Genomic DNA, 19,441 nt, shown 5'->3' on the forward strand with positions numbered 1-19,441 from the left:
TGGTGATGTGGGACAAGGCTGCAGAGGATGTAAAGAAGCTATTGTTATGACTTTTTGTGTCTTTCATTTGTGGTAATTCGTTAGGTCCAATTTGTAATCCTGATCATGACTCTGGTCTAATCTGTGTGCTCCATAGGGAAGTGGGAGGGGGGGAGGGGGGTTTTGTAGTTAAGGAATGTGTGGTGTATATTGCTTATGTTTAATGCAATTACTGGAAGTAATGTAACTGCACAAGTTATAGTTGTTATTGTATCTTGGCAAAATTGAAAATAAATAAAGTGATTACAAAAACAAAAAAAAGAGCTGAGGAAGATCCAGAGCTGAAATTCAGATATGCTAATGAGTGTTTGGTTTCTGACACGGTCGACCAATCACAACAGACTTGGCCGTCTGACCAATCAGAGTAGAGTAGCTCTCAGAGAGGCGGGGTTTAGAGAGACTGAATCCTTGATCGAACCGTTTCAGACACTGAGAATAGAGCTGATGCTGCAGTGGAGATTATGAGGAAATTAAAGTGTTTTTGACCTGTGATGCATGTAAACCTAATGAGACACCAAAACAACATTAGGAACCTTTAAAATAGCATAATTGGACACTTTAATTGTTTGTTTGTTTTTCATTATTTTATTCTCCTCTTCCTGTTTCTGCTAATATTCCTTGAAGGACGGTGAACTGAACGTGTCTTAACGATGATGTTTGTCTTTGTCAGGTACCTGTACTGGTCTGACTGGGGGGATAATCCTCATATCGGCCGCATTGGGATGGACGGCACCAACAGAAGTGTGATCGTACAGGACAAGATAACGTGGCCCAACGGTCTCACTCTGGACTTCATCAATGATCGCATCTACTGGGCCGATGCCAGAGAGGACTACATCGAGTTTGCCAGCTTAGACGGAACCAATAGACACACTGGTGAGGGGAAAAACACAAGCCATCTGGTAAACAGTCTGCAGGTTATCACAACCATTTTTGGTATTCAGTAGCAGGATTGTGACTATAAACTGTAGTTAAGAAGATAATATAAGAAACTTACGAGTATACATTTTTGGAAGTGTGTGTGTATATATATATATATATATATATATATATATTATAACTGAGCATATGACAGATGATGAGGACATTGAACGTCGCATGTTGTATATGCAGACTAATATTTGCAAAGTGAAGACAGCACTGTTTAAAGCATATTGTACACCACTTTTATACTGCCCATTTGTGGAAATTTATCTGACTTAATGCCTCTAAAAATGAGATTACCATGGGTCTATCAAATGTAAGGTTTAGCACTACACGATATCAGTCTAAATTGTGGAAACACTGGTACTTTTGTATTTATGTAACGCATTGATGTATTTTTTTTTATCTTTTGTTTTGTTGTTGTTGTTGTTGTTTTATATGTTGGGTGTGTTTTAAAAAATTGGGCCCTGCGTCTGTAATAAAGTATTGATTGATATATATAAATAACTATACTACCATTAAAAGGTAAGAGTTTTGTTTTATTGTGTAAGGTTGCTGCGTGTTTATTATGTTTGTGTAGTTAATAATCCCCATGTTTGTGTTGCAGTTTTGACTCAGGACATCCCGCACATATTCGCCATGACTATTTTTGAGGAGTACATCTACTGGACAGACTGGGAGACCAAGTCAATCAACAGAGCTCACAAAACACAGGGAACCAACAAGACCATGCTGATCAGCACACTCCACAGACCCATGGACATCCACATCTACCACCCCTACAGACAGCCAGAAGGTCAGGGCACGCATGAGCCGCTTTACACCCAAATTACCCGGAACAAATCGTCCCAGGAACTTTTTTTCCCCCAGTCCTGTTGCTGTCTGCGTTTCCACCGCGATCTTAAGTACCGTAAAAAGATTAGGCAAATTAGTCCGGTGACATAAGACTGCGCTACTTTACAGTTCCCGCTGGATTTCATCCTCTGAATTTAAGCTTAATAATGAGCCTCGTCGTAATATTTCACCAATGCTGTGAGTTCGGGCATTTTATTTTGAAGTGAACGAACATTAGTTAAATTTATTGTAGGAAGAGTTAAACTTTCGTTTAGAGTTAAACCTCCGTTTAACTTTCTTCTTTCTGTTTGTTGTATGGAATGGATAGGACAGATTATTTCAGAAGGTTCATGAAGGAACTTTGGTGGGGTTTTAACATTGTATCGGAACCTCAGCAGATCTTCGCGGCTGTAAAACATTTTCCTCATTAGTCCGTTGTTCCTTAGATTTCCCAAATCCACTCCATCTCCCAGCGCACAAACAGTCGATAGCACATTTTAAAATCCAAAACACAACGATAATCTTAAAGGGATAGTTCACTTTAAAATGAAAATTCTGTCATCATATACTCACCCTCAAGTTGTTTCAAACCTGTATGAATTTCTTTCTTCTGCTGAACACAAAGGAAGATATTTTGAAGAATGTCAGTAACCAGACAGTTAACTGGTCCCATTGACTTCCATAGTATTTTTTACCTACTATGGAAGTCAATGGGACCAGTTAAATGTTTGGTTACTGATATTCTTCAAAATATCTTCCTTTGTGTTCAGCAGAAGAAAGAAATTCATACAGGTTTGAAACAACTTGAGGGTGTGTATATGATGACAGAATTTTCATTTTAAAGTGAACTATCCCTTTAAAAAGCATGTTGCTTTTAGAACGTAGGCTGTTAGACAATTTTAAAACAAACAAACACACGAGCACACCAGCGTCTGGGGTCAGCACTTGCGCATGTGCCCCCACCCCGCATGGTCGTCGGTCCATCTGTCGTATTTTTTAAACTCCATTGTTGATTCGAATAGCAAACAACTGTTACTGCACGCAACGCAACAGATGGTGGTTAAAATCACCCAGTCAACCAATGAAAATGCTGCATGAACTCAACCAATCAGCATGTTCAGCGTCCCCAAGTCCCACCCCTGAAAGTTCCTGAACTTCCTGAAAAGTTCCAGCTCAACCAGTAGTGAGAGTTTGGGGTGTTGGGGTAAGAGAATACACCAACCAAATGGCATCTGCAAACAATTAATTCGATTTCTCTTTACTGACTGAACTTTCCCCAGGAGCTAGGTCCCTCGCAAGCAGGGACTTTCAGAGAGGGAAATATTTACCTGGAACTTCATTTAGACCCTGGTTCCTGCGGTCGAAACACACGAGTACCACCTCAAACTCCCTAGATCCTGGGGAAAGTTCCTGCGGTGGAAATGCGGCTATATACTCACACTCATCTCATCCAAATGTCACAGCAGCAAAAACTTAAGTCAGTAAAGAGAAATCTAATAAATTGTTTGCAGATGCCATTTGGTTGGTGTATTCTCTTACCCCAACATCCCAAACTCTCACTACTGGTTGAGCTGGAAAGTGATTGACAGATCTAAGTGGACCGCTCTCAATGTTTAGATGGTGTCTGTGAGGCTCAATGTTCACACTTTTGGGGGAGATAAACCCATGAATAGCATACTAATAGTCCTCAGTGAACAATAAACTGGGTTAAAGGTGCATTGTGTAATATTTAGGAGGATCTGTAGACAGAAATGCGATATCATATCCATAACTGTTTTCAGTGGTGTATAAAGACCTTACTTATAAACCATTATGTTTTTATTACCTTAGAATGAGCCATGTCTGTCTACACACACCGCGGGTCCGCTTACATCGACATGTTTCTACAGTGGCCCTAAACGGACAAATGCATTTCGTCACTATGTTGTTCGTCATGCAAAGAAGCTATAGCTAAAGTCAGCGAATAAAACACTGACACAATGATGAACAAGTAACAATAATATTCGCAATAACATATCATTTTACTAAATAATTAATAAACCTTATTTCTTAATTTATCTTTGTAAATTTATCTTTATCTTTGCTTAACCGGCTACTCTCTGCTGTCTCAGACGACGACATCACTTCCTGTCGGCCACCTTAACTTCTGTTGGGTGCAATTCACAACCTCACCACTAGATGCCACTAAAAATCACACACTGCACCTTTAAGAGAATGTAATTTAACATAAAAAAAATATTAACATACTTAAAATACGCCTATAATCAGGGCCGTCGCTGGTGTATCCAGGGCCCGGGGCAGGTTGTAGAAGGGGGGAGTTGGTTGAAATCACGGGGGTTGGAATCGTCACCACCTTTCGTCCCGCTAGCGACGGCCCTGCCTGTAATGCTGTGTTCTCTTCTCTCCCGTTAGTCACGAATCACCCATGTCAGACAGACAATGGCGGCTGCAGTAACCTGTGTCTGCTGTCTCCGGGCGGTGGCTATAAATGTGCCTGTCCGAATAACTTCTACCTGGCCGCTGATGGGAAACAGTGCATGTCGAACTGCACCGCCAGCCAGGTGAGGGCATGATCATGAGACTACTTAAACCCAGTCTGAGACAGAATAACACAGCGTTTCTCATTTGAAATATGTACCTGTGACATCTCTCCTCAGTTTGTGTGCAAGAATGACAAGTGTATCCCGTTCTGGTGGAAGTGTGACACTGAGGACGACTGCGGAGACCGGTCCGACGAGCCTGGCGACTGCCGTGAGTGATTGTGTGGATTGTAGGAGAGACGTTTTCACCGTCAAACCCATGTGTCATAAGAGCACATTTGTACATGTTTCTTCCAACAGCGGAGTTTAAATGCAGACCCGGTCAGTTCCAGTGTGGCACTGGTATCTGTACAAACCCAGCGTACATCTGTGACGGAGACAACGACTGCCAGGATAACTCTGATGAGGCCAACTGCGGTACGTTTATGGACATGTTTCAAGTATCTGCACTTTTTCTTTTTTGGAAAATTGTCACATTTACATTCAAAAGCAAATATCAAATGAACCCGACGATTCAGTGCACAAAACACGCTAAACAATCGGACGTTTCCAGTTGCCGTTGTTCTCGAGTCAACAACTCATTGATTCAATGATTCGTTCAGAGCGAGTCTACAGTTAACAATGCAAATGAACCCGATGATTCAGTGCGCAAATCACACTGAACAATTAATTTGTCAGTCGGACTGATCCAGTTGCCGCTGTTCTCGAGTCAACAACTCACTGATTCAGTGATTCGTTCAGGGAAAGTCTGCTGTTAACAATTCACTAGATTGTTAATGTCTGACTCAAAATGATCAAAGAACTGGGAGGTCTTTGATGCTTTAGTGTGTGCGCGACTGATGGAAAGTTTGAAAAGTTACTAATGTGGAATATTTGTATTGATTATAAATAAAAATCTTATTTAGGTCATGATTGTTGGTTATTTGTGAACTAAATCTGTTGTGAAAGGCGAGCTGTTTAAGCCCAGTGTATGAAATGCTTGAAATGGACATATTTGTGTATTACCCTCTGAACTCATTGGCTTCTTTAGTTAAAAACTAGATAAAGTTAAAATAAGACAAATTAATGCCCATGCTGTAGCTGTTGACATAATGATAGAAATCTAGCATGTTTGCATAGCATTCTTCTTAAAAGGTTCAAACATTTTGCCCCTTGTGACGTTTTTATATTGTAGCCTATACTATTTGTCTTCATTTTTAAATGCTATATTCTATATTTTGTTATTTTCACTTGATCACAATTGTTTGCATATATTGAAGTTTTATGTTCTGATAGTGTATATTTTTGTATAAACTCAAGTACTTACTCAAGTAAAATTGTACTTTCACAGGAGTAATATGTATTAGGGTATCTGTCTCTGCAACTGAGTTACGGTTTGAAAATTCTAATCGGATGAGACTATAATCAAAGTCAATGTAAAATATCCCTTATGTATATAAACATTTGTGACAAACAATATTAATACCTATAGTTGTGCTAGTGAGTGAACTTGACAGAAGATATGATTATTCAGATTACTGGATTAGTGGAAGTATTTATTCCAAACAACAAGAGTGTGTTACCATGTTACTTTTGCTGCTGTTATATAAAAGCTTGACTTTGCCTGAGAACACCATATTATCTGTGGTATTACTGTAACGCACTGCCCAGTTGTGTTATAAATAAGTCTGTTTATGTGTGTTTTGCAGATATCCATGTGTGTTTACCCAGTCAGTTTAAATGCACGAATCCCAGTCGCTGTATCCCAGGAATATTCCGCTGTAACGGCCAGGACAACTGCGGGGAAGGAGAGGATGAGAAAGACTGCCGTGAGTTTCTTTAGGAAGATTATAAAAATAGCGCTGCTAAAAGAACGAGGCGTGTAAAGCCTTTTGTGGTTTAATAATCGCACAAGGCCATGTCGTGATTTTGATTATAATGTGATTCATTGTATAGCCACACACACATACATCACACACACACACATCACAGTTAATCTGGAAGTGTTCCTTGTCAAATTTTAAAAGAATAATATTCAGATGTTTTCACAACATTTATTGATTTGAGATCAGAAACTACCGTTGAAACTTTGGCGTTAGTAAGATTTTAGATTATTATTATTATTACGTAATGCATGGACAACAAAAGCAACAAAATATTCTTCACTCCTTAGTTCACTCCTTGATGAAAATTCAGCTTTGATCACAGGAATAAATTACATTTGAACATATATTCACATAAAAAGCAGCTATTTTAAATTGTAATAATATTTCACAGTTTTTACTGTATTTTTGATCAAATGGGTTATGGTTAGCATGAGAGAAATCTCACAGACCCCAAACTTTTGAACGCTAGAATGTATTTGTATGCCACATGAATGCAGTGCATGAACATGGTTTAGTGTAGTTTAGTATGTTCAGTCATAGCTTTAACACACAAGTGAGAGTAATGTTTTTGAGAATGTGATTGAAGTATAACATGTTTATTTGTGTGTAGCGGAAGTGACGTGCGCACCGAACCAGTTTCAGTGTGCCATAACCAAGCGCTGTATCCCGCGTGTGTGGGTGTGTGACCGTGATAACGACTGCGTCGATGGATCCGACGAACCCGCCAACTGCAGTAAATGGACACTCATTATATACAATATCTGTTATCCCAAAATGGCTGAATATCTTATCATCAGTCGGTCACTTCTACCAGTTAAAGGGATAGTTCACCCAGAAATGTAAATTAACCCATGATTTACTCGCCCTCAAGTCATCCTAGGTGTATATGACATTCTTCTTTCAGACGAATACAATCATAGTTATATTAGAAAATATCCTGGCTCTTCCAAGCTTTATAATGGCAGTGAATGGCTGTTTCTTTTTTGAAGTCCATAAAAGTGCATCTATCCATCATAAAAGTGCATCTATCCATCATAAAAGTGCATCTATCCATGATAAAAGTGCATCTATCCATGATTAAAGTGCATCTATCCATGATAAAAGTGCATCCATCCATCATAAAAGTACATCCATCCATCATAAAAGTGCATCTATCCATGATAAAAGTGCATCTATCCATCATAAAAGTGCATCTATCCATGATAAAAGTGCATCTATCCATCATAAAAGTGCATCTATCCATCATAAAAGTGCATCTATCCATCATAAAAGTGCATCTATCCATGATAAAAGTGCATCCATCCATCATAAAAGTGCATCCATCCATCATAAAAGTGCATCTATCATCATAAAAGTGCATCTATCCATCATAAAAGTGCATCTATCCATGATTAAAGTGCATCTATCCATGATAAAAGTGCATCCATCCATCATAAAAGTGCATCTATCCATCATAAAAGTGCATCTGTCCATCATAAAAGTGCATCTATCCATCATAAAAGTGCATCTATCCATCATAAAAGTGCATCTGTCCATCATAAAAGTGCATCTGTCCATCATAAAAGTGCATCTATCCATCATAAAAGTGCTCCACAAGAAGCACTTGTTTGTGTAAGAAAAATATTCATATTTAAAACATTACAGAGTAAAATTCTAGCTTCCGGCCAAACGCAGTCTACTTGTGTTTCATTTTAATTTTTGGGTGAACTATCCCTTTAATCTCAATAGTAGCATCACCGCAGTTCTGTCTCTCGTTTCTCTGCAGCTCAGATGACGTGTGGTGTGGACGAGTTCCGCTGTAAAGACTCGGGCCGCTGTATCCCCGCGCGCTGGAAGTGTGACGGAGAGGACGACTGTGGCGACTCCTCGGACGAGCCCAAAGAGGAGTGCGGTGCGAACACAACACTAGCACATGCCTTTCAAACTTATTCATTACAAATTCTGTTTATTAGACACATTTATAGTTGTTTTAGTCAAATTTAAAATATACAATTTTAAAAGTTTTGAATGTGATTTAAAACTCATAATAGTTTTTGTTCATTAAAGATTATTTTGGTGAATGTGATTTTAAAACTCATTGTAATTTTATTTGTCAAGTTCAGTTTATATTTATATAAAAAATTATTTTGGTTAAATTTAAAATATATATATTTTTTTAAAGATTTGAATGTAATTAAAATGTATAAAAGTTTTGGTCTTTAAAGATTATTTTGGTCAAATTTAAATGTGAAATTTTTAAACATTTTAAATGTGATTAAAAATAGTAGTTTTATTCTCTAAATTCAGTTTATAATTTAGATTTTAAATTATTTTGGTCAAATTTAAAATTAAACCTAAAAGTTTTGAATGTGAATAAAACTTATTATAGTTTTGCCCATTAAAGATTATTTTTGTAAAATTTAAATTTAAAAGTTTTAAATTTGATTAAAAATAGTAGTTTTATTAGTTAAATTTATTTTATAATTTATATTAAAAAAGTATTGTTGGTCAAATAAAAAAAATAAGATTTGAATGTTGTTAAAACTTAATAGTTTTATTCATGAAAAATAATTTTTGTCAAATCAAATTTTTTTGTAATTGTAAAAGTCAAATTTAAAGTTTTAGAGTTATTGTAGACCATTTTTATATGTGTGTATATATATATATATATATATATACAGTACTGTGCAAAAGTCTTAGGCATGTTAATATCCCCCCCCCCAAAAAAAAAAAAGGTTTTAAAGGAGCTGTATGTAAGATTGTGGCCAAAACTGGTACTGCAATCACTTTCAAATTACTGTAGAGCGGTGTATCCCCTCCCCCTCCCCCCTGACTCGAGGTTGCCAGATAGGCTGCAGGATCCAGCAGGAACGTAGGCTGCTACAAGGAGCTTTCAACTAGAGCAGAGCTGGCAACCCGGATGCCGAAACACTACTGACTTCGTGATTGGTAGATAGGTGGAGGGTGGAGCATCAGGCCAAAACACAACATGACAACATCAACATCAGTTGAGGGCTGCAACTTCACTTTTTAAATGACAATATCCTGGCCGTACTACTGTTGTCAGTGATATAAGTATTTGAAATGAACATGATTTCTTAATGTCTAGTGACATATCAGGGCCATTTTATGATTAATTGAAATATATTTCTTACATACAGCTCCTTTAAGTCAGTTATTTCTATCTTTTGCTGTAGTGTGTCAGTAGGAATATCAGTTTACATTTCCAAACATTCTTTTTGCCATTAATTGTAATAATCCAGTGAGATTTGTGTATGCACGAGGAGTCTGACAACAGCCGGTATGATCTGATCTCACCATCATCGAGTCCGTCTGTGATTACATGAAGAAACAGAAGAAACTGAGACAGACTAAATCCAGAAGAACTGCGGGAACGTCTCCGAGACGCTTGAAGAAACCTTCCTGCAAAGCTACAGTACTGGGAAAAGCACTGGCACTTGCTAATGCTGTAAAGTGAGAATGCTTTCAAAAATAAAATCACAAATTGAATTTATTTATGATTTAACTTCTATTAACTAATTCAAATCAATATATGGTGTAACGACCCTTTGCGTTTAAAACGGCTTTTGTCCAGGTACACTTGCGCATAGTTTTTCACAGTAGCTTTGCAGGAAGGTTTCTTCAAGCGTCTCGGAGACGTTCCCGCAGTTCTTCTGGATTTAGTCTGTCTCAGTTTCTTCTGTTTCTTCATGTAATCACAGACGGACTCGATGATGGTGAGATCAGAGATATTAACATGCGGGGAGAGAGAGATATTAACATGCCTAAGACTTTTGCACAGTACTGTATATATGCATTATTATGTATTAAACAGCATTAATATTGTGATTATATATGCAGATGAGAGGACGTGTGAGCCGTATCAGTTCCGCTGTAAGAACAACCGCTGTGTGCCCGGCCGCTGGCAGTGTGACTATGACAATGATTGCGGGGACAACTCGGACGAGGACAAGTGTGGTAGGTTTCCACCGGCCACTGATGTGTGTGAAGTGAACATCAGGCACACACTCAGAGACACGCTTCATGTTACATCACCACAGCGATGACAGCAGGAACAGAACAGACAGGAGATACGAAACTCACACTGGCCCAAAAACCTGATCGTTGCCATTCTCATTTATTTGTTCACATTGTTAAGGAACAAGGGGGCTTTTTTCATTCGTGCATGTTTCCGTTTCGTCCAGTCATTTACGTGTCTACATCTTGTTTTTATTCTTCATTTCACACTGCCACATTGATGTGTGTTAGAGGTAGGTTTCCATTTTCAAATGTCTTTCAGTCCTGAAACGTCTCCTTCAGTGGCTGCTTGCTGATGACAGGGAGGCTTGAATGTTTTACTAAATGTTAATATGCATAAAAATCCAGAGCTATCTATCGTTTTTGATTGTGATCTACATGTGTTTAAAACTAAACGGTTAATCATGATAATCAAAGCCAATGACAGTGTATTACTGAGCCTTTTCCAGTCTCGGCAGTGAGCCACGGTCAAGCCCATTCCTGCAGTTTTTGAGCAGTTCTGATTTGAGTTTGATTTGTTCCCCGCTGCTCCCAAAACACCCAAACCTCCATCTGTCCCTGTGTCTCCGCTCATATCACCTACAACCCCCTGTAGTCTAGTCATTTTATGAAAAAAGGTTGAACAAATTGCAACAGAAGCAAACTCAACTGATTTTGTATCCTCAGTATGTCCTGAGTAAGGAAAAAAAAGTCCCGAAGAATCCCATTAGGGGAAAGTTTCGAAAAAGACCCAAATATAGCCTATTCATACGCCTATTACTTCTGTTTCTTACGTGAATAGGGTAAAAATTTTAACCTTTAGATATCACCATGAAAATTACTGAGTTGATTACTTGCATCAAGACAAACAAAAAATGTATTACAAGTTTTTTGAAATTGTTTGTTAACATGGACAAACGGAGCATAATCTAATTACGTATGTGCTAATTTGCATAAGTATGAATATGCTATATTTGGGTCTTTTTCGAAACTTTCCCCTAATGGGATTCTTCTGGACTTTTTTTTCCTTACTCAGGACATATTGAGGATACAAAATCAGTTGAGTTTGCTTCTGTTGCAATTTGTTCAAGGTTGACCCCCATTTTGGCTTAAAATGACTGGACTACTGCTTCTCCAGCTGAAGTGATGTGAATCACAAGATAAAGTCCAGGCCACATTTCACCACAAAATTACATTTTGTTGAAAGAAAATTAAGCTTGTTGGGGTTTTTTTGCACTGTGACATTATTTTTGATGGCAATGAAGCACATTTCCCCCCTAAACTTCTCATTGTCATTTTTTTCAGACCTTTTACTTTTCAGTTTGTTTGTAGTTATCACTATAGTCAGTGGCGATTCTCAATAGATTATTATTACTGTGATTTACTGTGATACTTTTTTACTTAAATGTGCAGTAAGCGATTTCTGAGAAACGCTGTTGAAAGTGGATCGGACCGAGCAGCACAACACACTTGTGGCCGGGGGCGGGGTTTATGTAAATTTTAGGGTTAGTGATGTCACTAACCCGGGAGGAATGTCGTGTAGTCCTTACCAGAGTATGTGAGCGGTGCGGAGTGGGAGCGGAGTTGCGTGATTTTGCCAGGTGCGAATATTTTTAATGCCGGAGCGTTGTGATTTTCTCTCGCTCCAAAAACGCTCCACTATCGCTCAGGACCAAACCACTGTGAGGCAACGGAGGGGGACTCAAAATGTTTCTAATCATATTTTGCATTTGTTTGCATTTGTATTGTTTTACTAGTACTTTCACAAACATTTATATAAAGTATATATCATGTAATTAATTTTACACATGCTTTTAATGATATTTTTACCGACCCCTTCGCGATTTCTACCTGTGCAACTCCATTATATGATGGACGATTTTATAAGGTCGTGCCTGTTTACACGAGAACGCTCGCGGGTGAAAACGTAAAAATATTTTATCAGATGTGCCTTTCGTTTAGACGGCGACGGGGTTTTTGGGGCTTAAAAACGCAAAAAAAAGTGAAACCACCCTTCAGGGTGGAAATCTTAAAAACGCTCCACCGTCGTGTTTCCGTCAACGGTAAAAGCAAAAGTCTGCTAGACAGTGAAGGCACCGATCAGTGCTCCACATTGCCACCTTGCCGCTGAGTGCATACTACATTGAATTTCACACACTTTTGCGTCACCATACGCACGCAGATTTCCCTCCCATAACGGTCGTCTAAACGCAGAATAAAGTTATTACTTTTGCGTTTTCTCTTCAGATCGTTTCCGAAATATTACCGTGAAGAAGGGGAAAAAATATAAATGTATTGTAAAAGGTAGTGATGACAAAGGAGAGCGCGAGTGCGGGGAGGTGATTACAACGTCAAAAGATTCCTTGTGATTCCTATTTTGCTTTGTTTTAAAGTGAGCTAAAGGATAGCCTAATTTATTGGTTTGGGGCTGTTCAAAATTCCAATAAAGTATGTGGATGTTCTTCTCTTAGTACTGCGTATTCGTTTTACAGTACATGCATCTTCTGATCAGAGGTTGGTGTTATTTAAAAAAAAAAGAATACAAATTTATCGTGGAGCGAAAACGGAGCGAGACGTATTAAGGGCGGAGTGGGGAGCGAGCGAGGAGTGGGAAATTGTACACCCAGAGCGGAGCTTGAGCGGAGTAATTATGAAATGCTTTGAATGTGGAGCGCAAATTCTCTCCGCTCCGCTCCGCTCACATACTCTGGTCCTTACCAGCCGTTTGTTGTAGTCCTTAAAAAGCAATTTCTCCCTTTGCTTTGAACTTTGAGCGTTGTAACTTTGCAGATGTTGTTTATGCTCAAACAGCAACATTACACACTAACTAAAGTTAGAAAAGTGAAATCATAATCAACCGCCCCTTTAAAGGTGCTCTAAACGATGTTGGGTGACGTCACTTCTTGTTGACGTTCGAAGTATTGTCCAACAAAATGGAGGCTAGCTCGACCTTCCCTTCTCCTCATCCCAAAAAAATAAAAAAAATCAGCATATTAGAAGGATTTCTGAAGGATCATGGGAGTAATGATCACAGAAATAAATTACATTTTACAATTTTTTCACATACAGCTATTTTAAATTGTAATAATATTTCACAATATTACTGTTTTTAAAAAACTTTTGGAAAGTAGCGTATGACCTCTATAATTAATACATATTTTTTTTAAATTACTGTAATGAGAATGAGATTTCTTTTTGCACTATAACTAAGAATTAGGATGAAAATGTGCTTTATTGTCATAAAAAAAATAAAGTTGCAATGGAAAATTATTTTTTACACTAACAACAGGCTTTGTTTACTTTATACTAAATATAATTTGTTCTTTCTTTCTTTTGATTATGTAGTGAAATGTGACATGGACATGTTTTTGACTGGTTTTGTGTGATTCACCCGACTGTATGCTAAAGATACTATAGAATAATTCTGGAGGTTTGTGTTGTGTGCGTGTCAGTGCCCAGGAAGTGCTCTGAGAGTGAGTTCGCCTGCACCAGTGGCCGCTGTATTGCTGGCAGATGGAAGTGTGACGGAGACCATGACTGCGCTGACGGATCTGATGAGGTACGTCACAAAACCATTCAGTGCAGGAAAACACACTATAGCAGATTTTCCAGGGCCCACCACAAAAAAGTAATAAATAAATAAAATAGGCCTAGTTTCTGTCTTTGTTGTTTTTGACCCATAACCAAAAAAAAAATTTTATCACCAAAAAAATCATAACCAAAAAATGTTACCCGTAACCAAAAAACAATTTTTATCACCAAAAAAATCATATAAATTTAAAATTTTATTTTGTTAAAGACAAGTATACTTTCAGTAATAAAATAAGAGCTAATAATCAATTTTCGAAATGGCACAAATACAGTAGAACAAATAAAATAAACATTGCTTTTAAAGTTTTTCAGGCAAGTCTAACAGTAATTTTCAGGTAGAGAAAATAAATAATCAAATGTTAAATAGCACTGCATAGTCTTCACTGTATAAATTTAATATAGATGAATCCGTATTAAAGTTACTAAAGTTATTCAGTCAAGAGCAGTGAGCGATTTATTTTTTGTCCAGGTTTATTAGGCTGCTGTCACTTTAAGAGCTGCACTGATCCAATATACTGTTACGCATGCGTTTTATTTCTCAACTGTTTATGTTCACTTAAAGTGTAAATTGCAGGTTAACCACCACAGCCAATTAATGTGTAAATTAAAGTGCTCTATATGTATATATTTAATTATTTCTGTCTTAAAATGCGTTAAAATAACATTTATTGGGGTTTCTTCAAAGGTAGCGTGTTTTTTCAGTAACTGGTGATGACGTCATAAGAGGCACACGCAACCCATACTCTGCTAGATTCCCACTGTATTATGGCTATTTGGAGAAGAAGAGTTATTAATGCTTGGTGTGAGGAGAATGAGTGGAGGGTTGGCCAGGTGTCCTGGTGAGTAGTTACGTTAGAGCTAGTCTAGGCTAGCCTGGTGCAAACTTAACCCGGATAATATAAGGGAACAAGCCAGTCTTTTCAAATTCTTGCCGTCATGTAGAATAGCAAGGAGGGACAACGACTGAAGACATTATTTACTTACATGGTGTCAGTCCAAATCAGAGATGCACACACTGCACAGGCACCAATCGCTAGTCTCATCAACGCCTCAAAAGTCATGTAATACCCTTCCTCAATCCACGCTATTTCTCACGATTTAATTAGCGATGTTTATTGTCAGAAAAGAAAAAGAGAGATTGATGTCCCCATCACTGTGTTTGTGTGGGCTATGCCACCCAGTTGAATCAGCAGTGGAGAGTGTGTGCTGCCGTGAGGTGAACGTGGAACAGCTCGACCTCGACCGGCTGATCTGACGTGCCTGAACCCGTTTGTTTTGCGAATAGCTTATTCTCATTTCAGGCAGGATCACGGTCCCCTTGAAGTCAGCACACACGAGTATGTTTACAATTGAGTAATTTTAACCATAATTTTTTTTATCAAATAAAACATACAACCAACTTTTAAGGCGAATATAGCTGCTAGCGTACTATTGACTATGCCGGTAACTCTACTAGTGAGTTCCTCTTATGACGTCACGCCCCATCTAGTGGAAGGGAGCGGGAGTGCTTAAAACCACTGTTAAAAGTGCCAACTTTTCATATTATATTCAGCATTTTGGTATAAAAAACAATGGTGGGCGGTTCTTATCTTTATTTTTAATAAACACATTGCATTATCTTCGTGAAAAATTTAACCTGCAATTTACACTTTAAGATATAACAGACTATGTTTACTAGGATACCGATTTTGTGTGAATATGTCCATTCAAGCACAAGAAGACGTGAAAGAGAACTCATTTTATGCATTCTGGGTGCGCACTTCGGATGTGTGGACACAAAACTTCTCACACTATTGAGTTGAGTTCTCTTTCACGTCTTCTTGCGCTTGAATATTTAAATTGACAAGGTTTAAAAACATGTGCAAATGATAAACTTTCGTGATGCAGCACTGGCCCGATCAGACAAGTGACCGTTGCCTCAACTGTCCCGAACGAACGATGTTTACACTGACCCGGGCCATTGGGCAATCCTAATTGTCGAGCCCTGTTGTCATAAATGATGACCCTCGTGAATAGCAAACACTCATTGCAGTGTGTATTGTGTGTGTTTTGCAGAACGGCTGTGATGTGAAGTGTGATAATGACCAGTTTCAGTGTAAGAACGGTCACTGTATCCCGTTCCGCTGGAGGTGTGACGCTGATGCAGACTGCATGGACGGCAGTGACGAGGAGAACTGCGACACTGGAGGTTAAACATGTTAAAGAAAGAGTTACTTTAAACTGAAACTCCAGCAATATTATGTTCCTTCAAACCTTGACTGTATACTGTTTTAGAGACTTTTTGAAGAATCTTCTCAAAGCTCTTTTCCATATAATGATAATTTATCATACCCACGTTTGTCATGGTCCATAAAAGAACTCCATACGATTTGTGCACTAGTCTACATAACATGTCTCCTAAAGTCATACAATATAGCTTTGTGTGAGGAACAGACCAAAAGGTAATTATTTGTTAAAATCTCCTGCATTTATCCCACATTCTTGTCCAGATTCAGTTGCCTAAACTGGTTAAAGTTCAACTGCAAGTTGTATGGAATACTTTTATGGTTGTTTTTGGAAAGAGCAGCTAAAAGAAAAAAGAGAAACACTCAAAGTATACAGATTTGAAAAGTCATAAGGGTAAGTAAATAATGACAGAATTTTTATTAATGGGTGAACTGTTCCTTTAAAAAACAGCATTACCCATACTGTAAATCAGTGCCTGCAGTATTAATTAGAGTGATCAGACTGTCTGGAGAGGGTTTTAGTATTCAAGGAGGCCTTTCTGAAGATTCTCTGCCAAGCGTTTTACACACACACACACACACACACACGGTAATTGCTGTGCGGTTGTGCTGGAATGAATACAGATGAGTTACACTGTGTGTGTGTGTGTGTGTGTGTGTGTGTGTGTGTGTGTGTGTGTGTGTGTGTGTGTTTGTGTGTTAGTGGGTCGATTCTGCCCCCTGGATGAGTTCCAGTGTAATAACACTCTGTGTAAGCCGCTGGGCTGGATGTGTGACGGCGAGGACGACTGTGGAGACAACTCAGACGAGAACCCAGAAGTGTGCAGTGAGTAGTTAAATTTTTTCAACTCAATTAGCACTTTATTTCCCCTTAGACTCCCTTAGAAATACTTATCTGAACTGTGATACAAGCAAGTACAATAGGGCTGGACATTATGACTCAAATCTTACATCAGGGTTTGTCGTTTTATATCATAGTAAAAGTATTTTTGGGGGTAAATTAAAGCAGAGATGGTTTAAATATTAAATCCCCATCTACTAATGCCTATTTTTGGATAATTCAGTGAATTAAACGCTTCACAAATCAAAGATATTTCGTGACATTCGATTATTTCCTATTTTTATTTGAAACTTGATGGACGAAAGCCAAAAAAAATCTCAGATAATAAAAATTATAATGAAAACGATAAAGATATAGTTTTAAAAATCGTTCTAATTTCATAGAAATGCTTAGAATAAACAGAACTAATATACAGTATTTATTGCTATAGTTATCATTAGTCTGAAATAAGTGTGAAAACAGTTTAGAGTTTAAAGCAAAATAACTCAAAACAAGCAAACGTCTCGGGTCACTTGACTCTTACCCTGTTCCTGAAAAAGTGGGAACGAGATGCTGCGAGATGCTTGATTCAGCGCTCTGGGAACACTTTTTGTTGTGACCAGCTTTGAAATATGTGTGCAACACGTCAAATTGACTTTTTATAACCTCGGACACTGACGTCATCAGAATAATTAGATGTGCCACAGGTGCATCGAGAGGTATCATTTTGTCTGAAGAGCAGTCCTGGGACATCCTCAGTGCGGCAATGAAGAGAAGCATCTCATTCCCACTTTTTCAGGGACAGGGTTACAGTCAAGTAACCCGAGAAGTTCCCTTTCAAAAACTACTCTCAATGCTGTGCTTGATTCAGCGCTCTAGGAACGAGAATACCCACAACGCCGCACTGGGGGTGTCTGGACCCCTCACAGTTATGTAGTGTGAACTCACAAGCACACGAAAAGGTCTCAGACATGCGCTTGTGATGTTGACTCAAGTCAGTGTGAGCCCGGAGTGGCATGAATGTCCAAACTGTAAAATCTAATGAATGTGTGCGGAGAGGACCAGTCTGCCGCATCACAAACACGCTGCAGAGGGGCACCCCCCGTCAAGGCTCGGGAAGAAGCGACCCCCCTGGAAGAATGAGACCTGATGCCAACTGGCGAAGCTTGACTGCGCGCCTCATAGGCAAGGGCAATAGCATCCTTCACCCAATGTGAAATTGTTTGTTTTTTGGCGGCTGCCCCCGTTACGGCCCCCATGACAAACAAATAGTTGCTCTGACTTACGCCACTGGCTAGTGCGGTGAACGTAGGCCAGAAGAGCCTGGATTGGACACAGTCTGTGAAGTTTCTTCTGATCCGGCGTTGTGAACTGCGGAGGACAGAAAGAAAGGAACCTTAGGCAGGTAGTCAAGATGAGGATGCAAAATTGCTTTCACCATTCCTGGGGCAAGGTCTTAGCTGGATGGCGAGACAGACAGAGCCTTCAAATCCACCATTCTTTTCAAAGAAGTGATTGCCACAAGAAAAAACATATTTAGAGTCAGAAGCTTGTCAGGCACAGGCTCTAGAGGTTAAAATGGGTTCTCAACCAGAACCTCAAGGACTATAGCTAAGTCCTATAAAGGGATCTTGGTTCTAATGGGAGGCCTCAGTTGCCCTGCCCAACAAACGAAGCAGGCGAGCAGAGGGTGGTTCACGAGTGGAACCCCATCAATCAAGGCATGGCAAGCCGATAAAGCGGCCACATAAACCCTGAGAGTGTTGGGGCATGTGCCTGCAGATCATTTTTCCTGCACGAAGTACAGAACCAAAACAATCAAGCAGTTAACTTGATCTGCATTACATGCAGTGCACCACCTTTCAAAGACACCCCATTTATTGGCATAACTTCTTCTCGTGGAGGGAGCCCTAGCACTGAGAATGGTATCTATAACTTCAGGTGAAAAACCAGTGTCCCTCAATTGCTAGCCTTCAGGGGCCAAACATGAAGGTTCCACAGCTCGGGCCAGGGATGAAATATTGTCCCCTGTGCTTGAGACAGAAGGTCCCTCCTTTCCGGTATCACCCAGGGCAAGCCGTCGAGGAGAGATATTTTCTCTGAGAACCAAACTCTGTTCGACCAACGCGGCACTATCAGTAAGAGGCAAGACCCTTGTTGACGAACTCTGGCTAGAAGAGGGGAGGGAGCAGAAAAAACGGGGGAAACGCATACAGGCACATTCTGGACCATGTATGTGCCATCGCTTCCAGACCCACAGAAGTAGATGGGACATTGCGAAGGTTCATTTCTGCTTCGTAAAATCTTTCCCAGATTTGTTTCACTACCTTGGGGTGGAGTTTCCATTCTCCCGTTGGTATTCTCTGTCTGGACAGTAAATCTGCTCCCACATTCAAATGCCCAGGGATATAGACTGCTTTGAGTCACAGGAGTTTGTCCTGAGCCCGAAGAAAAATCTGCTGTGCTAGCCCATTTATGCGGCGCAAGTGCAGACTGCCCTGTTGATTTATGTAAGCCCCTCAGCTGCTGGGGGAAATATTTCAGGGACAGAAATACAGCCATCAACTCAAGGCAGTTGATGTGCCAATTGAGCTGATGACCCTCCCA

The 19,441-nt window shown here is 39.2% G+C and overlaps 1 protein-coding gene across 8 annotated transcripts in view; it reads left to right on the forward strand.

Annotated features, from left to right (window-relative positions):
• The window catches only part of lrp1aa (low density lipoprotein receptor-related protein 1Aa), a 192,347-nt gene that overhangs the window by 147,855 nt on the left and 25,051 nt on the right, over positions 1 to 19,441 (forward strand). For all 8 annotated transcript variants that reach the window (XM_084101218.1, XM_084101222.1, XM_084101219.1 and 5 more), the window contains exons 60-71: positions 710 to 915; positions 1,571 to 1,759; positions 4,210 to 4,358; positions 4,455 to 4,548; positions 4,638 to 4,754; positions 6,026 to 6,145; positions 6,813 to 6,935; positions 7,968 to 8,093; positions 10,043 to 10,159; positions 13,651 to 13,757; positions 15,845 to 15,977; positions 16,718 to 16,840. In XM_084101218.1, the coding sequence (XP_083957344.1) occupies positions 710 to 915; positions 1,571 to 1,759; positions 4,210 to 4,358; positions 4,455 to 4,548; positions 4,638 to 4,754; positions 6,026 to 6,145; positions 6,813 to 6,935; positions 7,968 to 8,093; positions 10,043 to 10,159; positions 13,651 to 13,757; positions 15,845 to 15,977; positions 16,718 to 16,840 (1,604 nt within the window). The remainder of the gene's footprint in view (positions 1 to 709; positions 916 to 1,570; positions 1,760 to 4,209; positions 4,359 to 4,454; positions 4,549 to 4,637; positions 4,755 to 6,025; positions 6,146 to 6,812; positions 6,936 to 7,967; positions 8,094 to 10,042; positions 10,160 to 13,650; positions 13,758 to 15,844; positions 15,978 to 16,717; positions 16,841 to 19,441) is intronic.

This window comes from Abramis brama (assembly GCF_963993115.1).
Source record: "Abramis brama genome assembly, chromosome: 23".
NCBI classification, from domain to species: Eukaryota; Metazoa; Chordata; class Actinopteri; order Cypriniformes; family Leuciscidae; genus Abramis; species Abramis brama.